The 23,917-nt window shown below is 40.5% G+C and overlaps 3 protein-coding genes across 3 annotated transcripts in view; 2 read left to right on the top strand and 1 right to left on the bottom strand.

The window, feature by feature from the left end:
• LOC124135118 overlaps window positions 1–9,086 on the top strand; it is a 90,838-nt gene extending 81,752 nt beyond the window's left edge. Inside the window, exons 35-40 of the mRNA XM_048389482.1 lie at window positions 73–303; window positions 541–771; window positions 1,369–1,599; window positions 3,721–3,951; window positions 4,325–4,618; window positions 6,552–9,086. Of these exons, the coding sequence (XP_048245439.1) occupies window positions 73–303; window positions 541–771; window positions 1,369–1,599; window positions 3,721–3,951; window positions 4,325–4,618; window positions 6,552–6,671 (1,338 nt within the window). The 3' untranslated portion in view covers window positions 6,672–9,086. The remainder of the gene's footprint in view (window positions 1–72; window positions 304–540; window positions 772–1,368; window positions 1,600–3,720; window positions 3,952–4,324; window positions 4,619–6,551) is intronic.
• A 1,548-nt stretch (window positions 9,087–10,634) lies between these two features.
• Window positions 10,635–13,615, bottom strand: LOC124135082. Its single transcript, XM_046500282.2, has 3 exons — window positions 13,511–13,615; window positions 12,143–12,442; window positions 10,635–11,278 (listed from the first exon to the last, which is right to left on the bottom strand). The coding sequence occupies exons 2-3, from the start codon at window positions 12,426–12,428 to the stop codon at window positions 11,034–11,036; spliced, it is 531 nt and encodes a 176-aa protein (XP_046356238.1). The 5' UTR covers window positions 12,429–12,442; window positions 13,511–13,615; the 3' UTR covers window positions 10,635–11,033.
• On the top strand, window positions 13,589–18,592 carry LOC124135085. Its single transcript, XM_046500286.2, has 3 exons — window positions 13,589–13,694; window positions 15,949–16,191; window positions 18,079–18,592. The coding sequence occupies exons 2-3, from the start codon at window positions 15,960–15,962 to the stop codon at window positions 18,348–18,350; spliced, it is 504 nt and encodes a 167-aa protein (XP_046356242.1). The 5' UTR covers window positions 13,589–13,694; window positions 15,949–15,959; the 3' UTR covers window positions 18,351–18,592.
• Window positions 18,593–23,917: the final 5,325 nt, after the last annotated feature.

Below are 23,917 nucleotides of genomic sequence, written 5' to 3'. Positions count from 1 at the left end.
AAAGACATTTCTCCACCTCGCCTGGTATATATATGCATTGTGAATGAGTTCATATATTCATTCTGTTTCTAGGCTGTGTGTTGTGCTGATAAAATCCACTGCTGTCCCTCTGGAACAACTTGTGATACAGCATCTGGCAAATGTAACAGACAAGATGGACTCTCTATCACATGGTTCAAGAAGACTGCACCGATTGTTAAGAATGTAGAAAATGTTATGTGTGACTCCAGCCACGAATGTCCAGATGGAAGCACCTGTTGTAAACTGTCCTCTAGCCAGTGGGGATGCTGTCCTTTGCCACAGGTAAGAAAAATACCTATCAAGGTATGTTCTGCATCTCTTTGTCACCTTCAAACCAGTTCTTGTATGTTTCATCAGATATGTAAATTCCTGCAATCAACTGTGTCCCTTTTGGCTGAATATCCCACCCCATGATCACTGATGTGCTATTTCATATATAAAATCATGTGAAAAGCTCACTCACTGAAAATGCTCTCACTTTTTTCAAGGATTAACATGTCAAAATCATTCTGTTTCAAGGCCGTGTGTTGTGCTGATAAAATCCACTGCTGTCCCTCTGGAACAACTTGTGATACAGAATCTGGCAAATGTAACAGACAAGATGGACTCTCTATCACATGGTTCAAGAAGACTGCACCGATTGTTAAGAATGTAGAAAATGTTATGTGTGACTCCAGCCACGAATGTCCAGATGGAAGTACCTGTTGTAAACTGTCCTCTGGCCAGTGGGGATGCTGTCCTTTGCCACAGGTAAGAAAAAATGCCTATCAAGGTATGTTCTGCATCTCTTTGTCACCTTCAAACCAGTTCTACCGCATCAGTGGTATAATGGTAGAGCGTCCGCCCGGAGAGCGGAAGGTCCAGGGTTCGATCCCCAGCCGCGTCATACCAAAAGACGTTAAAAGATGGTACTTGTTGTTACCCTGTCTGGCGCTCGGCATTAAAGGGCTAAAACAAGGACTGGTCGGCTCGGAGTCAGTATTCTGTGTCTGAGTGGGGTATTCATGCTAAACTGCGGCATGGTATCTCAGTGAGCTAGCACTATAAATCGGCATCAGTCTGGACTAGTACAAGCAGCCACACACATACACGTGCATGCACGTCGCTATATAAGTGCAATAATCTTGGACGCGACGTTAAATCCCATTTCACCTCACGTCAAACCAGTTCTTGTATGATTCATCAGAGAGGTAAATTCCTGCAGTCAACTGTGTCCCTTTTGGCTGAATATCCTGCCCCATACCACTGATGTACTATTTCATTTATAAAATCATGTGAAAAGCTCACTCACTGAAAATGCTCTCACTATTTTCAAAGATTAACATATCAAAATCATTCTGTTTCCAGGCCGTGTGTTGTGCTGATGGAATCCACTGCTGTCCCTCTGGAACAACTTGTGATACAGCATCTGGCAAATGTAACAGACAAGATGGACTCTCTATCACATGGTTCAAGAAGACTGCACCGATTGTTAAGAATGTAGAAAATGTAATGTGTGACTCCACCTCCGAATGTCCAGATGGAAGCACCTGTTGTAAACTGTCCTCTGGCCAGTGGGGATGCTGTCCTCTGCCACAGGTAAGAAAAAATACCTATCAAGGTATGTTCTGCATCTCTTTGTCACCTTCAAACCAGTTCTTGTATGTTTCATCAGATAGGCAGAGCTACAGATAAGCTGCGTATTTGCGTAAAATACCCCCCAAAACTATTCCAAACCCAATTTCTTTTAATTTACTTGCTTACAGGAACGCATGCATTAAATGGAAAACTCAATTGTTCTAAAACAGCATGTGTAATACCCAATGAAGCTTTTTCAGCATGCGTACAATGGAGCTAATTTACTTTCTGAGTCAAGCCTATAGTTAGAGCAGTCATGTACATCTTAAACATTATTTCATATTTTTTTTAATCTCAAGATGCTTACTCATTTTGGGAAAAACACAATATTGTGATGAATAGATGAGTGAAAATATATTGGTTAGCCAATGAAAATGTAATAACCCAATTAAGATATACTCAACAAGAAAAGTTCCTGTGACAAATATTTTAGTGTATTTTTCCAACAAGTAAAGTTTTGTTTTCAATATTGTAGTACATGTATGGAATCAAGTCACAAAAACACAACTGCTTCAGAAAAGCATGCATTCCATGCAAAAGTTGCCTTTTATGCAAGCGCCATGCATTTCATTCACAAGAATGGGTATAAAAACATGTGCGTTAATGGGATTCCATATGCATTGTTTAGCATTGTGCTGACAACAACCACTCAGAAAAACAACCAAATTAAGCCATTATTCAACATTACGAAATGCCACGCCTGTCTGAAAATGAGCGTCTGCGAGCCATTGGTATGCTTGAAGCAGGATCAAGTCAACGTGATGTTGCAAGACAATATAACATCCACAGAAAAAACATTTGGTGATTATGGTAACGTTGGCAACAGATGAATGCAGTCAGAGATCATCCTCACCACGCGTAACCAATAATTGACAAGACAACTGGATTTGAACAACACACCTATGAAATTGATTCCAGCCAGCAACAGTGACTGCAAGAAGCATCCCTGGCCTTCGACGAATATCTTCACAAACCGTACGTCGCCGCCTCAGATATGCAGGGATTGTTGCCAGAAGACCCGCCAGACGTCCCATTTTGACAGCAAACCACCGTCAAGCACATCTACAGTGGTGCAGACAGCATCTACGCTTTAAGGCCATGCAGTGGTGACAAGTTCTATTCACTGACGAGTCTTGTTTTCACCTCAGCCACAGTGATGGACGGATTCGAGTGTACTGACGTCGAGGTGAACGTTATGTCAATCATTGTGTCATTGAAGGAGATCGGTTTGGGGGCGGCAGTGTTATGGTATGGGGTGGGATTACAGCAAGACAGAGGACCCGTTTGATAGTGGTAGAGGGAAATCTCAATGGACCATCGGCCCTGTTCTACCGTTTTTGCATCATCATGGCCCTTGGCATTACCTTTCAACATGACAATGCCCGGTCTCATATTGCTCAACTTGTTCAGGATTCTCTTCAACAAAACAATGTTAATGTCATCCCCTGGCCGGCTCGCTCCCTTGATCTCTCACCAATCGAGCACATGTGGGATGAGATAGATCGGCGCCTTCGACGTCAACCACATGTTCCACAGACACTTCAGGAACTTCGAAACATGCTCCAGCAGATATGGACAGATATGCCACAGGACTTTGTGCGATGCCTGGTCAATTCCATAAGACGAAGATGTGTTGCTTGCATCGCAACCAGAGGTGGACACACGCTATTGATTTGTAAATTGACATTTTGGCATGTTCATGTTTTTTTATGAAATCACACATTTTCTGAAGTCGGTATGTCAAATTAAACCATTTGATCACTTACAGGAGTCTTTTATCTGTTGTAAACCGAAATTGTTTCAGATTTAGTAAAAAACATAACTTTGCATTAAATCTTATTCAATGTCACAGGAACTTTTGTTGTTCAGTATAGAAACCTTTGAGTAAAAAACTAAATTGCTCAAAATGTTATCTGGAGCTCTGGGTAGGTAAATGTCTGCAGTCAACTGTGTCCCTTTTGGCTGAATATCCTGCCCCATGACACTGATGTGCTATTTCATATATCAAATTATGTGAAAAGCTCACTGAAAATGCTCTCACTATTTTCAAAGTATAACATGTCAAATTTATTCTGTTTCCAGGCCGTGTGTTGTGCTGATGGAATCCACTGCTGCCCCTCTGGAACAACTTGTGATACAGCATCTGGCAAATGTAACAGACAAGATGGACTCTCTATCACATGGTTCAGGAAGACTGCACCGATTGTTAAGAATGTAGAAAATGTAATGTGTGACTCCACCTCCGAATGTCCAGATGGAAGCACCTGTTGTAAACTGTCCTCTGGCCAGTGGGGATGCTGTCCTCTGCCACAGGTAAGAAAAAATACCTATCAAGGTATGTTCTACATCTCTTTGTCACCTTCAAACCAGTTCTTGTATGTTTCATCAGATAGGCAGAGCTACAGATAAGCTGCGTATTTGCGTAAAATACCCCCCAAAACTATCCAAACCCAATTTCTTTTAATTTACTTGCTTACAGAAACGCATGCATTAAATGGAAAACTCAATTGATCCAAAACAGCACACGTAAATACCCAATTCCTGCAGTCAACTGTGTCCCTTTTGGCTCAATATCCTGCCCCATGACACTGATGTGCTATTTCATATATCAAATTATGTGAAAAGCTCACTGAAAATGCTCTCACTATTTTCAAAGTATAACATGTCAAATTCATTCTGGTTCCAGGCTGTGTGTTGTGCTGATAAAATCCACTGCTGCCCCTCTGGAACAACTTGTGATACAGCATCTGGCAAATGTAACAGACAAGATGGCTACTCAGTGAATTGGGTGAGGAAGACCTCTGCCATAACCAAACCCTTAAAGAAACTGCCAGACTTCTTGTTGCCTTGGCAATGGAAACCCATCAAGAATAGTCACAATGTGAGGGACATTACATGCTTGGACTCCAGTACATGTCCAAGTGGAAGCACCTGCTGCCAACTCACAAGTGGTTCATACGGCTGTTGTCCAATAGCCAATGTAAGTATTATTTGTTTGTTTGTTAGATGTTTAGCGCAACATGGAGATTATTTTACTGGCATGTGTGTCATACTGATTTTACGAAACGAGTTTCAGAATTCTTGTATTTCCCGTGCAAGGGTAATACATGAATTCTTACACAAGTTTTGAAATATCAGTATGCACACATGCTAGTATAATACACATGTTAGTGTAATAATTTCTTTATTACCCATTATTTCATAATCCTTTTGAGCTCCTCTTTAGAAAAATGCAGTGATTACAACCGCCGTCCTAGAAAACCACAATATGTCGAATGGCGTCAACAATCTTCAGCTTTGACATCGTTTCTAGTGTGACGTCATTCCGACCTTACGACACAATAACATTCGGATGCCGTCAACAATGCCGTCCGGATGATGGAAATAGACTGATGCTCGAGTAGTGATATTTGCACTTGTGCACATATGATTTTTATGAACTCTGTTATTTCTGACCCTATGGGTAATTATCAGCAATATGTGGTCTTTGTTGCATATGTCATGAGTTAACATGATCTTTTGTAAAATCAATGTGTACATAAAAAAAAACGTCATCCAGATTGGCCTATAAATAATCAAGCCTGGACCAGATAATCTAGTGATTTAAGCAATGGATTTCCACCTTCTGGATTTAGTGACACCCTATCTATCAACCGAGCCAGACACCCGGGCCACGTTTTCTCGCGACATTATAATACTGGAGTCCTTATCCTTATTGCTTTTTAGGGGGCACGGTGGCCCAGTCGTCTAAGGCACCGCGATTCGCTGTGCAGAGTTGCGTCCCTTGAGCTCTCCAGAAACCTATGATTGTGGGTTCGAATCCCGATTCGCCCCAATATGTTTCTAGGTTTGTCAGCACCACACCCGTGCTCGTGGGTTTCACCGAAACGGTAAACGTCTAAGACCTGGATCACTTCGGCCTTTCCTCCCACACTAAGCTGACACGCCGTGATATAACTGGAATGCTGTTAAAAGCGGCGTTAAACCCAACTCACTCACTCACTCCCTATTGCTTTTTACATCATGCAACATGGTGTATTACATTATAAGGTGTGTTCTGGATGATCTGTCAGCAGGGTATAAGAGTGGGCTAAATGAGCAGGCAACATGGAAAATAATTGCAAGTCCTTAACTAATCACTGTAGAAGCTAGAGCTGAGATGGGTAACTCGGGTACTCAGGTCAGTAGGGTCCTGAGTAGGACTCGGGTACCCACAGCACTACCTGTGATTAGTCACGTGATATATTGTTTAATGGCAAAAATTATCTGTAACTCTACGGTTACGCTACAAGTCACTAATGTTCCCATTTCTTTCTGACTATGCACCCATTCCTTCTGACTTTTATATGTTTGAATAAAGATAAAACTTCATGCAGTAAACTTCAATGTATGCATGACCAGACCAGTTTTACACATGTATTTTAATACATTTTGCCAGGGCTTCGGTCAAACTTTTCCAAATCAGACAGTTTGTACCTATCTCTAAATATCTACAGCAGGTACCCGGGTAGGGTAGGGTAGGGTAATAGGGTGATGGGGACCCAGGTACAAAATGTGGACTCGTCCCAGCCCTATTAGAAGCTAGTGTTTTAATGTAAGGTGAGATAAGTTGCATTAACCGATATTCAGTAGTTCAGCCTCCACTTTGACAGAGGCAGTTGGGCAGTACAGTGTTGTGTTCTTTTTCTAGCAAAACATCTACTTCCATGTTGTTTACTTGAAACTTTTATGAATGGTGGCGCATTCATAATTCAACGAACCCTTCTGCATTGCTATCACATCCGATCCCGTTACTCAGCTCTTATGATAAGCATAGTCGCCTTTTACAGCAAGCATTCTACCCGGGATCTTCACGGGTCTGATCTTGATGAAGTTGGGATATTTATATGTTCATCTTGTGCACAATGTTACAGGCCGTGTGCTGTGCAGACAAGGTCCACTGCTGTCCCAATGGCTACACCTGTGACTCGTCATCAGGGACGTGCAACAAGGGCAGCATCAGGATCCCCTTCTCTGGGCGCCACATGCCGTAAAGGGAGACCACTCTAACCCTAGCATCAAGGGGGGTTACAGTGACATACATACCGGTCACCCGAGACAGTGTCAGTGTTTGTGAGTGGGTGTGTCTTTGCAAAATTCATGTAATGTTTTCATTCTTGTCACCTACATCACAGCATCATCATGTTCAATAATATTGGTTTGTCAGAGGAGATGGATAGCCAAAAAACAACATGGCTGTCAGTTTATTATATTATAATATGATTATGTTAGGATAAAAAAAAATAATAGTCTTGGTTCTCAGGCACCACCCACATCATCATAATGTGTGCAACTTTTTGATTTTATTTCGATTTTTAAAAAAACCCACAAAAATCCTTAAATCCTGTATTTCAGTTTTTTGCTAAAGGAATACATTTATGGAGGGAGGCCTTTTACCAGGTTGATAGTACTCAATTGTTTATTTGGTTACATACTAGTTTGAACAACAACAAAAAAAAAGAAGAAAAAAGACACCACCCGACCCGCCCGCACTATATTTTCAAAAGCCATTGCCTGAGAAGCAATTCTTTTTCTTTTTTTAAGCCTTACTATGGGTGTTTTTTCCTTCTTGTACAGAGAAATAGCAGGCTATTAACCCTTTGTGGTCTTTGTTGCGTGTTTCATGGTTTAACAGGGTCTTGTGTGTAACAAATGTGTACTTAAACAAATGGTCTTGTCCAAGCAAATAATATAATACTGTTTGATGTATATGGAATGTGGATCAGTAAGGTTGGGATAATTTTATTTTCAAAGTTTTTTTTGTCTTTTTGTTTTATGTTCATGGTTTTTCCTTCCTGTTAGGAATCGTGTCCCTTGAGAATTAGTATCCAGAGATCCTTGCCAAGACTGACAAAATAATTCACTGAGGACAAATATTGCACGTAGCTTGTAGTTCATTCTCTAAATTTGTATGAGTGGTATTTGTAGTCTGTATTGTGTTACCTATAGGATTGACTGTTTCTTGGACACTTTCTCTAGAAACTTAAGATGTCTGCCAACATGTGCCTACAATTATGGATATCATGATCATTCTTTGTGACTTAAGGTGTAATATTCTGTGAAAAGCTTAACAAAATGGCACCCCTGTGAGTGTCCTGTACAGTTTTAGGGAGACATCGAGTGAATTCTTACACACTTGGCTTGCTGTACATGCGATAATGAATGAATGGTTACTTGATAATGTGTGTCTGATACAACTACAGTAGTGTTGATTGAGGGTTATACAATAAAGGATGTTTGTATATGTGTATTGTGGTATTTCATTCGTCACCACTCGCCCCTTTCCGTAACATGCAAGAAGACTCGTCCCCCTATCAATGAATGTTATGTACAAAAATATGACCAACCAATCAAAATGCTTGTATGATTTCAAGTTCTTCGGTCTAAGAATCCCTCAGGAATAATGTTTGATTTTACATATGTCTTGCATCTAAACACTCTTATATGTGTTCAATCATGCTGTATAATACCGCATGTCACCATCTGCTTTAAATTGCATCCGAAATTATATAATACATGGGGAAATATACGTGAATCATTACGCAACGAGGTGACAATTCTTTTAGCTATGCCCCCTTGCGCTTAGGCGGAACCCGGTCGTAAAAATGCCCACGAGAGGGGCACGAGTCGCTATTCGGCTTGTCCTGGAATAACACGAGTTGGTCACGAATGGATGGTGTTTGTGATAGTGTGTCATGACCTGTCACCTTGTGAAGATGTGGAGTGTTAGGGCTGCTGTACTGTGATGATTGACTGGTGTTGCTCACAGGGAGACTTTGCGAGAAGTCTTGTGGGAAATTGCTGCTGCAACAGTCAACATCATCGTACACAGATAGTTTCATCCTGTCGGCCATGGTTTACTTTCAATATAGACATCGATGTTTGGAAATGACTCCATTTTGAAAAGGTGTGAAATGCCTGCCTCCTGATCTCGATTATTGTCATCGTGTCGTCTTTTTGCCATAAGTTATTCGTTGCAAGATAACACATTTCATTTAGTGTTATCATTAGCTGTTGTGTTCTACTGAATAACATATCAAATCCGGCAAAAAGCAATTATTCAAATAAAACATATTTGTAAGTGTGAATGAGATTTATTCATCCTAATGGAACTTTCACATTTTTTCAACCTTCAAAAATTAGATCAATGTTAATGAAAGATAATACAAGTTAAAGTGGCTTTCTCTTGATATACCTGCCTCGGTGATAACGTTTTATCACAGTGTTACCACTGTTTTTACCAAGGTATAACAACTTATATCATGCCGTTCTGCCATGGCCCTATTACCATGGCAACTGTGGGATACAGGAGTTGTCCATGTCTGGCATCAGATGAAGGGCACTGGCTTCCAATCTTTACATTCCATCATGTATTTTTTCAGGTGATAATAAATGCATCATTTATAAAATATTATTCTCTTCTTATTATTAACTCGACTGTCCCTGTGGTCAAGTGGTAGAGCATCCGCCTGAAGAGTGGGGGAATCCGGGGTTCGATCCCCAATGCGTCATACCAAAAGACGTTAAAAGATGGTACTTGTTGTTAACCTGCCTGGCACTCGACATTAAGGGACTAATACAAGGACTTGTCAGTTCGGAGTCAGTATACTGTGTCTGAGTGGGGTATTCATGTTAAACTGCGGCATGGTATCTCATTGTGCTAGCACTATGAATCAGCATCAGTCCGACTCTCTCTCTCTCTCTCTCTCTCTCTCACACGTGCATGTTTGTCGCTATATAAGTGCAATAATCTTGGACACGACGTTGAACCCAATTTCACCTCACCTCAATATTGACTCCCCCCTTAGTGAGGAGGGTTAGATGATTTTTTTCTTTTTGAATGTGTGAGTAATATGGTTTTACAACGCTTTTCAAATTATTCCAGCAATACGACGGCAAGGAAACCAGAAATGGGTTTCACACATTGTACCCATGAAAGGAATCAAACTCAGGTCGATCCCACAATTGTTTTTGTTTGTTTGTTTGTTGTTTAACACCACACTCAACAATTTTCCAGCTATATGACGGCGGTCTGTAAATAATCGAGTCTGATCGACCAGACAATCCAGTGATTGATATCATGTGTATCAATAACGCAACTGAGAAACGATACATGCATCAGTCAAGTCACCTAGAATGACCATCCGATCCATTTAGCCACCTCCTACTACCAGCACAGGTTGCTGGGGACCTATATTCTTACGCTGAATCCCCCCGGGAACATTGAAAGAGGCATGGAGTTTGTTGAACAGTACTGTACCACAGTAAGGAACTCTTGAGAATGAGCTCCACATTGTCATGAAGGGAGGTAAGCCAAGGCCTGAAGCATGACAGGAAAACTGCTTTTATAAGTAGACTACAAGCTAAGTTACCATAAATCTTTATGAACAAGGGCAAAAGTGAGCGTGGCTCACTAATACCCCCGACCCGCCTAGTGTGTCAGTAGTTTCAAATTAAATAATGGATAGGGTTAAGGTTTGAAAAATTCATTAAAAAATGGAAAATTAATAAAAACATTTTTTTCTTTTGACTACACCCCTCCATATGACACAGATTATATGTGACAAGGTTGAGATGAATCCACTGAATAGTTTAAGAGAAATCCAGCGGACAAAGTTTTCGGACGGACGGACCTAAAAGGTCGGGGGTATAATGAGAAAAATATGTGAAAATAGACATTTTGAAAACTAATTGTTACTATAGTGCTTCATTTTTCTTTATTCCAATAAACTACACATAAGAAGTTGAAGAACACCAGATTGTTTCATTTGACTATAGTCTGTCACTCCATGTAATGATACAGTAATATGAAAGAATCGGGTGTTCTTTTACTTCTTTTAAGCAGCATGTTTTAGTAATCAGCAGTGCTTCCTGCTCTTGGCTCATAAACACCGGAAAGCAAAGGAAATATTTTTTTCTGATCCTGCTTCGTCCTAAACAAAGAAATACACATCTCATTTGTTTCAAGTGCAGCATCAATTTATTTTGTACAATTCGATATTTACACTGTCTACTTGCATACATATCTAGATTTGCTTATCAATAGGAAAATTAATACCAGCAATATCCATGATCTCGCAATATTTGCACTAGCAGGTAGGTTCTACAGTGACATATACAGCTGGTATCTTGGAGGTATGTATTAGGGCTTTGATAAGTCCAAATTTACTACCAGGTACTGGGGGGTACCCCCACAGACAAAATATCTTAGGACACTTTTGTGAATTGTTAACATTCTTCTATATCACAACCAAATTCGTAAAACAACATTGACATTTTGAATGACAAAATTTCTGTCAATGTCAGTGCTGGATAATAAAAGGACCTCGAAACCCTGATATACGATCAAGATCAAATCAAGTTTTTTTCATGGCTGGGTTTTCCACTTGGTAGCGGAACTTGATCCAGTCTTCTTCATTGTAGAACAGGTAGGAGTCGGAGGGTATCCCGGGGCCGGTGTGTTCATGAATCCACTTGTCTGTCGGAGCCACAAAGAACCCTGACCCAGCCCACGGCTTCGTCCAAGCGCTGCGCTGATATGGCAGCAGAGCAGATAATGGCGTCGTTGAGCGGACCTCTGGAAGTCCTGTGAATGTTATTCCTGTAAGGATATTGTACGAGTGATTAGATGACATGAAACTGGGGTTAAATTATTTTAATATTTGTCTAATTTGTAAAGTAACCAATCTCACTAACAGGAGGGTGGTTGGTTTGTTGTTTAACGCCGCACTCAGCAATATTCCAGCTATTTGACGGCGGTCTGTAAATAATCAAGTCTGGACCGGACAATCAAGTGATTATCCACCAAGAGGAAAGCATTCTCAATTATCAAGTGTGTTGTTTATCCATTTCATTATTGGGGGCATTGGAGCCCAGTTGTCTAAGCAACCCATTCTTGTCGTAAGCGGCGACATATGGGATCGACGCATGTCATCGCATCCCAATTGTGTGGATCGATGCTCATGATGTCAGTCACTGGATTGTCCAGTCCAGACTTGATTATTTACAGACCGCAGTCCTATAGCTGGAACATTGCAAAGCGCAGCATTAAACAACAGACCACTGTCATATAGCTGGAACATAGCAAAGCATGGCATTAAAACAACAAACAAACAAACCCAGCTGTCTGACGCATCATTATTCGCTGTGCAGAGTTACTTCCCTCAGACATGCCAGAAATCTGTGATCGTGGGGTAAAATTCTGATTAGCCCTGATTATGTCTCAAGGTTTGTCTGCACCAAACCCGTGCTTGAGGGTTTCACCAAAGTGGTAAATATCTGAAACATGCACTTTGGGCTTTCCAAAACTAAGCAGACGCCCTGATTTAACTGGAATACTGTTCAAGGTTGCGTTAAACCAAACTCACTCACATTTTCAAGGTGTAAATAATCAACTAGATAATCAATGATGTCAGGAGGATGGTATTTATATAGTTATAAATCTATATGTAGAAAACATTCTCACCACCAGGGCAAGAGCGGCTGTCTCGTTGACGCTGATATTTTCTCCACTGCTCCTCAGAATCAAACAGGATGGCGTCTCGGCGAGTCTGGGGGGGTATAGACCTGTACTCATGGTATTTCACCCATCTTCTTTCTGATGGGACGTAATACCCAGATCCCTCATACACATACGACTTCCCGTCCCCGCTGGGATAGTTGTCTACAGGGACACTGTTGTATGGACCACGTTCGGATAATGTGGTCCCCTTCCCCGTCTCCAGCTCACCCCGCGAAGAACCACGAGACATACTGGAAGCTTGATCTGAAATAGTTGCCAGAAAACATTACACATTTCACCCTGTCAGTATCATACTGTAAATCATGAAATGAATGTGTCCCCAAATCAATGCAAATGACAATCCCTAACCTAAAATGTAATATGAAAATATGCAATCATATCGTTGTTTCTGCCCATGTGCAGGGAGCCAGACATGACAATAAACTCCAATATGTCAAGATAAAAATGTGTCACTTTACGGAAGCAAGGGACTTACATTTTTTGGATTTACATTAGGCTTGCATTAATTTCATGATTTACAGTGTACAGAATCTGAAAGTACTGTGAAACCTTTATGAGTCTTCCCCAGTTTAAAATAAGAAGGACCCGTGTACATATTGGTATAGAACGTAACTGATATACTGGTATTGACATTCACATCTAAAACTTAAAGGGTCAACCTAATGATAAAGGATTCTAAAGGGAACCATATATATAACTCTATTTGTGCCTATTTTCACTCTCGGTGTAGATATATGTTAGCATCTTCTTCGAAACTGAAAGTGAAACATTGTCTCTAAATGTGTGTATTTAAGGTAATCAGTGTTAGATACCCAATACTATAGATATACAATATAAGGATGTCATTATAAATCACAATATCAATGTATCAATAAATCTTTAACATTGATACAAATTTATAAGTTTGATACTAAAGTAATAATTTAGGGCTGTTTACCATGTTTACATAAAGATTATCATGGTTAAGTTGGAAAATAAAAAGGCCGAAAATTTGATTGTAAACATTAAAGATCTAATTGATCAGACAAGTTCAAATGAAATTAAGCAGGTCTAGATTGGAAATTTTTATCTAAGCACATGCAGAATAATTAATTTTGTATTTCGATATAGTGATAGAAATAATATCTTAAATCAAATAATAACACTTCTAATACAATAGCTAACATTGTTATTGTTGAGATGCATGATCAGGAATTTATTATCTAATAAAAACTAATATTTACAACATTAACTGAATTTAAGTAACAGCTTGGTTTTACATGGTCAATTTGATTAAAATTACAGTTTACAGCAAAGACAAACACATCTCACGTTAAACTCTTCGCTGTCAATACTTTCTCTGGCCACTTCCTGAAATACTAGACAGCCATCTTGTTTACCGTATCGTAGCAACAACCAGGTGCTCGAAGACGCCACCTAGTAGAGAAACAGAGCAAGTATAAACAAACGGTTTGTGTGTCTTATGGTCTCTGTGGTCCGTAGTTGACTCGTCAAGGTAATTTCAATATTTCACTTATTTCATTAATGATTCAAAACTCTTTATAATTATACCTAAATAAAAACAGCATAGATCGGTCTACATATAAATGTTCACACATTATTGATTTGAATGTATATATATATTTACATGATCATTTTGTGCTTTCATGTTCGATTTTTTTAAAGTCAAGTGAAATATATTTTGATTATATTCAGTTTTGTACCTTTTTACTTCATAATCAATAAATCTATCGTACAGACATGGTAGATGCGCGAGCAACGTCTTCCAAGGGACATAACTCCATCGGGCTTGTTTAATATGTTCAGCGTACCAAAATGTGCAAACCGCGATGTGAAGTTCAACTGCACTTATAACTATTTATGCGGTGATTTAGGCTACCAAAATTCTTTCTTGTTTCGCATCAACGACCGGTCTTGAAAATCGGCCTAACCCTAATAGTTTTGAATTATTTTTCTACATTTTTGTATAATAAGTACAACTGTGAATTTATTTTGGTTTAGTTGGGAATTCGTAATAAATATACAATTACAACTCCTACCTTCTAGGCTTTCTGAGAGAGTGATGAGAAACATGACTATTTTTCTTGGGATGTAAGTATTAGACTTTAAAGGTCACCTTTGCTCAGATCAGTACGTACCTCAGTTCAAGTCAATTGCCCAATGATCTACATGAAATAAAAGGATAAAAATGGGTAGCTATATCAACATGCGGCGGTGAAATGAGTGAAGCGGCTGGGTGTTTAGTCTGTATTTAACATGTGTCTAAATGCAGACCTCCAGATAACTTTTCGAGCAATTGAGTTTTTACTCAAAGGTTTCTATTTTAATTGGGTTATTACATTTTTCATTGGGTAACCAATATATTTTCACTTATCTATTCATCACTCTATTGGGTTTTCCCAAAATGAGTAAACATTTTGAGATTTTAAAAAAAATGAAATGTTTTAGATGTATATGACGGTTCTAAATATAGGTTTGACTCGGAAAGTAAATTAGCTCGTACATTGTAATTGTTTTTCGGAAATTAGCTCCTTTGTACGCATGATGAGAAAACTTTATTGGGTATTTACGCGTGCTGTTTTTATACGTATATACATTTGAGTTTTTCATTTAATGATAGCGTTTCTGTACACAAGTTAATTGAAAGTGATTGGGTTTTGGTTTGGGTATTTAACGCAAATACTAGTACTCAGCTTATCCTGCATCTCTGTAAATAGTAGGTGCACGCATTTCCGCGTAGTAGGCATCTAGTTTACTGGTCCACATCGCAGATCGTGCACGCCGACCTGACACATCCTATAACACCAGACCGCCATCATGCAGCTGGAATATTGCTGACTGCGGGGTTAAACAACAAACAAACACCCTATGGATGCACGGCCCAGTTCACAGAGTGATCTTAGCGCTATGATTGTCGTACGTCTATGCTAAATTGTGGGAGTTACGATCGTCTTGTGGAACGGAGCCCTAGATTATATGATAACCCTATCCGACACATTTAGGAACATCAGATGCCCCATATCGGACAGAATTAGGCATATGAGAATTACAATTTCCGAAAAAGAATCGGACTTCTTAATCAAATAGAAAGAGCACAGCAGACACCATATACCCGACTGGTGGGGAGTCCAGGTTAGAGAAGACCGGTGAAGATCCGGGGTAGAATAGGTCTTCAGCAACCCATGCTTGCCGTAAAGGGCGACTATGCTTGTCGTAAAAGGCGACTAACGGGATCGGGTGGTCAGGCTCGCTGACTTGGTTGATGCATGCCATTTATCCCAATAGCGTGCATCGATGCTCATGATGTCAATCACTGGATTGTCTGGTCCAGACTCGATTATTTACAGACCGCCGTCATATAGCTGGAATATTGCTGAGTGCGGCGTTAAGCAACAAACCAACCAACCAACCAGGTTAGAGAAGGTCACCAGAAACCTTTGCTGGTCGTAACGTAAGGTAAAGTCGTAAGAGGCGACAAAGGGGATCGGGTGGTCATGGTTGATGCATCGTATCCCAATTGCGTGGATCGATGCTCATGATGTCAATCACTGGATTGTCTGGTCCAGACTCGATTATTTACCCGCCGCCGCCCTTTTGCTGGAATATTGCTGAGTGCGGCGTTAAAAATCATGCACCCGATCCTGTTTGTCGTTTTTTACGACAAGCACAGTCACCTTTTACTGCAAGCATGGGTTGCTGAAGACCCATTCTACCCCGGATCTTCACGGGTTTACTGTGTGCTACTTCAGCTATTTCAGCCATGAGTTCCGAGCTGCCGAAACCGCACTACTCCACCCCATCCAACAACTACTTGTCGGGGGACTGGAAGTCGCACGTGTGGATGGGCCAGCAGTATTACGTCCCCTCGGAGCGAGACTGGATCAAGTACCATGACTACCGCTCCCTGCCCCGGGAAACACGGAGAGACGCCATAGACATGCAGTCCGAAGACCAGTGGGTCGCCTTTACACGTCAGAGAGATACTCCCGGGGGTAAGTCATTGGAAAGTTCACGTGATATGTGATGTCATTCATTACGTCACATTAGGACGATACGTGGTTTTACAACTTGAGATGCCTCGGCGCTCCCTCATACGTCACAGCTCTCATGTTATATGTGTTTATTAATCTGGAAATATGCACCAACTATTTTCTTCCTGGAACATATGCCCTTCCTATCACGTTTTGACTTAAATACATATTTCCAAGGACACATTCCCTACGTATATCACGTTTTGATATGAATATTTCTCACGATAAATGCCCTACCTATCACGTTTTGATTTGAATATGTCCCAGGACACATGCCTTACAAATGTATCACGTGTTGATATTAATATTTCCCAGGACACATTCCCCACATATATTACGTGATGATATGAATATTTCCCAGGACACATTCCCTACATACTAGTATATCACGTTTTGATATGAGTATTTCCCATGACACATACCCTATATATGTATCACGTGTTGATATGAATATTTCCCAGGACAGATGCCCTACATATGTATCACGTGTTGATATGAATATTTCCCAGGACAGATGCCCTACATATGTATAACGTGTTGATTTGAATAATTCCCATGACACATACCCTACATATGTATCACGTGTTGATTTGAATATTTCCCACGACACATCCCCTACATATGTATCACGTGTTGATATGAATATTTCCAAGAACACATGCCCTACATATGTATCACGTGTTGATATGAATATTTCCCACGACACATGCCTTACATATGTATCACGTATTGATATGAATATTTCCCAGGACACATTCCCTACATATATCACGTGTTGATATTAATATTTCCCAGGACACATTCCCTACATATATCACGTGTTGATATGAATATTTCCCAGGACACATGCCCCACATATGTATCACGTGTTGATGTGAATATTTCCCAGGACACATTCCCTACATATATCACGTGTTGATATTAATATTTCCCAGGACACATTCCCTACATATATCACGTGTTGATATGAATATTTCCCAGGACACATGCCCCACATATGTATCACGTGTTGATGTGAATATTTCCAAGGACACATGCCCTACATATGTATCACATGTTGATATGAATATTTCCAAGAACACATGCCCTACATATGTATCATATGTTGATATGAATATTTCCCAGGACACATGCCCTACACATGTATCATATGTTGATATGGATATTTCCAAGAACACATGCCCTAAATATATCACGTTTTGATATAAATATTCCCCAGGACACCATTCTCTACATATATCACGTTTTGATATAAATATTTCCCAGGTCACATGCCCTACATATATCACGTTTTGATATAAATATTTCCCAGGACACATTCTCTACATATATCACGTTTTGATATAAATATTTCCCAGGACACATGTCCAAATTTTCATGTTCCACCTTTCACTTTGTATTGTGCGTATTTCCAAGGATACATGTCCAGACAGGCACATATTATTTCCAGGACACATCGCCGATCTACGACACTGCATACTGTATATTTCCCAGGACAAACTATCACATATGCATATTTAAACTTGGACACAAGCCCGATCACCCCCGTGAAGACATGGGTTGGAGTGGTCTTCAGCAACCCGCATGTGTGTCGTAAGAGGCGACTAACGGGATCGGGTGACTTCCCTATCATCGTATCCAAATTGCAGCTTGATGCTCATGATGTGACATTGATGTCAATCACTGGATTGTCTGGTCCAGACTCGACTATTCACAGACGGATGGAATATTGCTGAGTGCGGCGTTAAACAACAAACAAATACACATGCTCGATCTATCACACATCAAAATGTATATTTCCCAGGATACATGCCCGATTAATAACTTCATATTATCCATATCCCCCAGGATATCTCCACAAGGATGTTGGTTTGAAGCAGTCCGGTGTTCCTGCTCTCAGACTTTCAGGCTACACACGCAACCTCCCCTCCATGCCACACAGGGACATCTTCCAAGACCCCTGGCCCAAAGCTGACCAGTGGGTCCCCCCTGCACGTGCAGGAAGGGGTGACTATTATGGCTACTACCACGAGGCCATCGACACCGAGCGAGAGCGCAGGAAGAAGGAATACCCCACGAGCATGCGCATTGAACCCCGAGATGTCCCGAAACTTGTGTAAAAGATTCAGGAAGACCAATTATTGCAGATTGTGTATACCTATCTACGACAATAATAAAAACGGAGAGAATAATGACGACTCCACATGGTGCCCACCCCACTCCGGGCAGTCACTTGTTTCAGTGTGTCCATGTTTGTTACAATCCGAGCATATCCCAAGAAAATGAAGATTTGAAGGTTGATTTGTTTATATGTGTGTTTTATCGAACGTGTATGTTATGAAATACATTAGTTCAAATATCATGTCGTCTTTATTTGTTCTCTTTCATTTCTTATATATTTGATCTAGTGTTCTGCTGAATGCACACATTCCCTTCCTGTTTTATGGCTCAGTCGTCTTTCAGGCGACGCAATTCGTTGTGCAGAGTTGCTTCCCTTATGCATGCCAGAAACCTGTGATCGTGGCTTCTAATCCCAGTATAGCCGTGATTATGTTTCTAGGTTTTCTCTGTATAACACCCGTGTTCGTGGGTTTCGCCAAAATGATAGACGTTTAGGATCTGCTTTACTCAGGTCTTTCTTCAATACCAAGCGGGGCGGTCGGGTAGCCGAGTGGTTAAAGCGTTCGCTCGTCACGCCGAAGACCCGGGTTCGATTCCCGACATTGGTACAATGTGTGAAGCCCATTTCTGGTGTCCCCCGCCGTGATATTGCTGGAATATTGCTAAAAGCGGCGTAAAACAATACTCACTCACTCACTCACTCAATACCAAGCTGACACCCCGTGATATAACTGAAATAATCTTCAGGGCCCACTTGCACAAAGCGATCTTAGCGTTACAACTATTGTAAACCTATGTTAAAAGTATGAGAGTTACGATCATCGTAGTGCTAACATCGTTTTGTGCATGTGGGCCCGTGTCTTCTTCAATACCAAGCTGACACCCCGTGATATAACTGGAATAATGTTTTACGAGTTGATTCCCAAGTTGAGGTTAACCCAGAAATCTGTATGTACAGAACAAGATTGTGAAATCAGTAAATAATAACACAAGATAAACAAAATAGTTAAAAAGTTATTTTGAAACCCCAACAATCCCAACAAGCATCAGAGAAAAAACGTACAATACATACTGCCACATCACTAAAGCATTAAACCATACTCTTGGCTTCAGTGACTTGTGGCGGTTGACTGAATATGCACGTTAGTACATTGTCGTGGTAATGGTGGCGAAAACGGATGAATATAAATTTCAACCTTCATGGTTGGAGATTCCAGGGCAGAATCCATGGATCTACAATACATCTTATATAGGTTTCCTAGAGAGGAACCTGTGCTGGCTTGAAAGATTTATTAGCGATAATCCTGAATGTTCATGTGTTTTTTTCAATGAAAGCGCTTTACATAACCTATATACTTGCCCAAATTATACTGAGATTAGATCTGAAAGCTATTATTATGTTAATGGATATGACCTTCGAACCGTCCTGTTTGGTAACGTCAGCCTAGACAATGAAATACTGCTGAATATCGTTGACTCTGTACATCATTTCTTCTGTATGAGCAAAAGATTTGTCTAAACCTGCACTCTTATATATATATATATATATATATATATATATATATATATATATATATATATATATATATATATATATATATATATATCTAACAACTGTTTACCTTTGATTTTCCACATATAACCGGAGTCTATACTACTGTATAATTATACCACTGTTGCTTGTTTGAATTTTGTTGGGGAGAGATATTTAGATAGGCTCTGCCTGTTATCAATCCCCCTGCACTGTACCAAGTGGAAATAAGTATTGTTTAGAAAAAAAACGCGTGTTGTTGATGTTGATGTGAGTAATGTCTCTTTTGTTATGTAAAAATAAGAAAATTAGTTGTATTTTTGAAATGACATGAATCATAAATTAAGTGAGTGAGTGAGTGAGTATGGTTTTTCGCCGCTTTTAGCAATATTCCAGCAATATCACGGCGGGGGACACCAGAAATGGGCTTCACACATTGTACCCATGTCGGGAATCGAACCCGGGTCTTCGGCGTGACGAGCGAACGCTTTAACCACTAGGCTACCCGACCGCCCCCATAAATTAAGGAATGAATGAATAAACAACATAACAATATAATTATTTCGTTTTTAATGATTTCATTAAAAGGTACACATGGTTATTATCTATCGTGAAGATGTCCGATTTTCCATGACAAATCACCTAATTTCGCTTATCCGACATACTCGTTAATCCGACATAATCATATGCAACCAACCACGTCGGATTAACGGGACTTGCCTCTATATCTTACAAGATATAAATCAATAATCAATAAATCGTAGGGATTGTAGGAAGGGGATTCGAGAATAAGTATCAAGTGTAGCCTTTCTGAAATGATTCTTTGCCATCATGGATTCTAAGTGTTGCCGACTCACATGGGGATCGAATGATCTAAACGGTGGGAAGTAAAAACTCTATTTAAAAAAAAATTACCACAATACAACGGCATGGGTGGTTCGTTCTTGTTTGTCACACGGAGTAACTGGATTTGGGGAGGAAATAAGGACTGCACTGTATATCTGCCTTATGGACATGGCTGTGCAGGCCTGTGACCGTGCGCGCCATCAGTCACCATCTTCCCGGGGCAAGAGAGTTAACTGACTTCAAAAGTTTCCACCCTTGCCGAACTAGGCTGGAATTCCTGGGCTCGATCGTAGCGCCACCAGTGGTTATTACGAGTTATGTCCCTTCTAAGCCTCTCCTATGGACCAATCGGATTCCACCTCTCGTATCACTTGCATTTGTTTCAAACCAAATGGCGGCGCCCAGTGAGGACGATCTGATCGATAATCAAGATCTATATTGTGATAAAACGGGTTTTACATCGCGAAGTGCATCAAATCACGCGAGCACCTTGATTAAAAACATGAAAACATTTGGAAAATATCTGTTGGCAACGAGTTGGCGGTGCACATGCTTTGCAAATCTTGCAATCGACCGAAATCTGCACGAAAGTTAACGAACTGGATTTCGATTTCGTTGCGCGATTTTGATTGGACTATGCATAGACTCGTTAGTCCAGCCAAAATGTAACTCCATAATACTAGCCTTGTTCGGCAAGGGTGGAAACTGGACTTTTATAGTCAGTTAACTCTTTTGCCTCGGGAAGTCATATACACAGGCTGAACTTTGAACACCCGTGGAGATTTCGGGTATAAGAATATAGGCCCCCAGCAACCCACGCTGTCGTAAGAGGCGACTAAATGGATCGGGTGGTCACAGACAGACAGGCAGGTTTATTCATTAATATGATCACCTGCCCTGAAGTACAATTGATATTAACCATAATATCACGTGAATATACAGAAATTACGTCTTCCTGAATCAGATATTAAAAAATCAGTTTAAGATACGTAGCAACTGAAATGGTAATATGCACATTTTGTAATTTGAAAACATTAAATCAATAACATATCAAAATTTATAGGCAAGAAAGAAATATATGTTGATCTTAAACTAGAATTCTTGTACTTGTTACACTTAAATAAGACCTGGAATTCATTTTCAATTTATCCTCTCGCAATTGGCACGTATACACAAATAGCTTTAGATTCACGACACATATCTACATTGAAAATATGCATTAAAATTCGAAATTTTAAAAATCGATCATATTGATTACTTGTCTGATAGACCCGTGAAGATCCGGGGTAGAATAGGTCTTCAGCAACCCATGCTTGCCCTAAAAGGCGACTATGCTTGCCGTAAGAGGCGACTAACGGGGTCGTGTGGTCAGGCTCGCTGACTAAGTTGATCCATGTCATCGATCCCAATTGCGTGGATCGATGCTCATGATATCAATCACTGGATTGTCTGGTGCAGACTCGATTATTTACAGACCGCCGTCATATAGTTGGAATATTGCGGAGTTCGGCGTTAAACAACAAACAAAGAAACAAAATGGTCTGATAAGACAGATAAAGACATTACGGTTAAAGTTGTGACTTGTACAGATATATCTCGGGTGGTCACGCACAGTGCACGTGACTTGGTTGACTGCATGGAATGGTATCTCAGTTGCGTAGATCGATGCTCATGATGTCAATCACTGGATAGCCTGGTTAGTTACAGACCGCCGCCACAAAGCTGGATTATTGGTGAGTGCGGCGTTAAACAACAAACAATACAAAACAAGCTATCGAAGGGGACCTTTACCCTACTTACATTGCGTTACATGCTACTTATATATTTCATTATGTTTTTGAAAGAACTGCCGTTATGCAAGATGATATATTATAACTATACATTGAACAACATTCGAAACCACAGTGGCATCTGTAACAAATGTTATATTTTGGATAACACTTTCTTTGTAAAGTACAGATTCTCGTACTTTTTTAGGGTTGATTCCCGTCCGGGATTCGAACTCACACTGCCAGAGTGAGGCACCTAATCGCCAGCACACAAAGTCATCGATCTAACCCACTCAGCCACCGAGGCTTCCACAAAAATGAAAGTCCGACAAATGGTAGTCTAGATCACATACTTTGTGTACCCCTCTGACAAGTCTAAATTGGCACGGCTCCCATGGCTTTGCGTGTTCACCCAATGTCATCCTTTTTCTTGAGAATTGATGTGATGACTACGTGGTTCAAAGTGGGATTAATCTCCATGCTGGAGATCTACTTCCATTTTGCTTTAAAACAGTTGAACGTGCGTTTATTGGTGGTGTAAAATATAATATTGTCGCACTCATGATTCGACAACCCTTTCTGCATGATCAGCGTTTTGAATTCATATCCTGTTTTTGCTTGGAGTGTGTCAGTTAGTATGGTTTTACGCCACTTTTAGCGATATGCCATCAATATCACGGCGGGGGACACCAGAAATGGGCTTCACACATTGTACCCATGTCGGGAATCGAACCCCGGTCTTCGGCGTGACGAGCGAACGCTTTAACCACTAGGCTACCCGACCGCCCCGTTTTTGCTTGGAAGTTAAGCACAGCCGAGTTATGATAGATCTGCGCCAGTACGAGGCAAGATGGACCCATAGGGTCGAAAGGGCAATGATTCCTAGGGCAGAGCATCTTCCCGAGGCAAGGGAGTTAACTGACAATAAACTTGCCTCGGGAGTTGAGCCCATTATAACCATGCCATGGTCCACTGAACATGTTTGATTTCGAATCTCTAATTCTTACAGATTGTGGAGAGCTGAATTTCGGTTGTTTGATCCCGGGCCGCGTCATTAACGAACAAACGTTAAAAGATGGCATTTGTTGTTTCCCTGCCTGGCGCTCCCCATCAAGGAGGATCAGGAAGAAAATAGATGGCATTCGGGTCGGCTCGGAGTCAGCCTACAAAGCGGAAGGCCTTTTTATTTTGTATTTTACCAGAGACCATATGGTCTCTGATTTACTTATTATATTGGTGTTGATAAAGCGACGTATTCCTGTTCTGTATGCTGTGTCTGAGTGGGGTAGCAATGCTAAACTGCGGCATGGTATCTCAGTGGGTTAGGAAGAAATGGTAAGATAAGCTAAGGGATAAGATAAGACTTTATTATCCCAAGGGAAATTCATATTTCACAGTTGATTAGTACTAAAATACGAAA

The sequence above is a fragment of the Haliotis rufescens genome, unplaced genomic scaffold (genome assembly GCF_023055435.1).
Source record: "Haliotis rufescens isolate VD_foot unplaced genomic scaffold, xgHalRufe1.0.p SCAF_10, whole genome shotgun sequence".
Lineage (NCBI taxonomy): Eukaryota > Metazoa > Mollusca > Gastropoda > Lepetellida > Haliotidae > Haliotis > Haliotis rufescens.
Note: the sequence above shows the minus strand (reverse complement) of the source record. Positions and strands in the feature narration are given on the sequence as shown.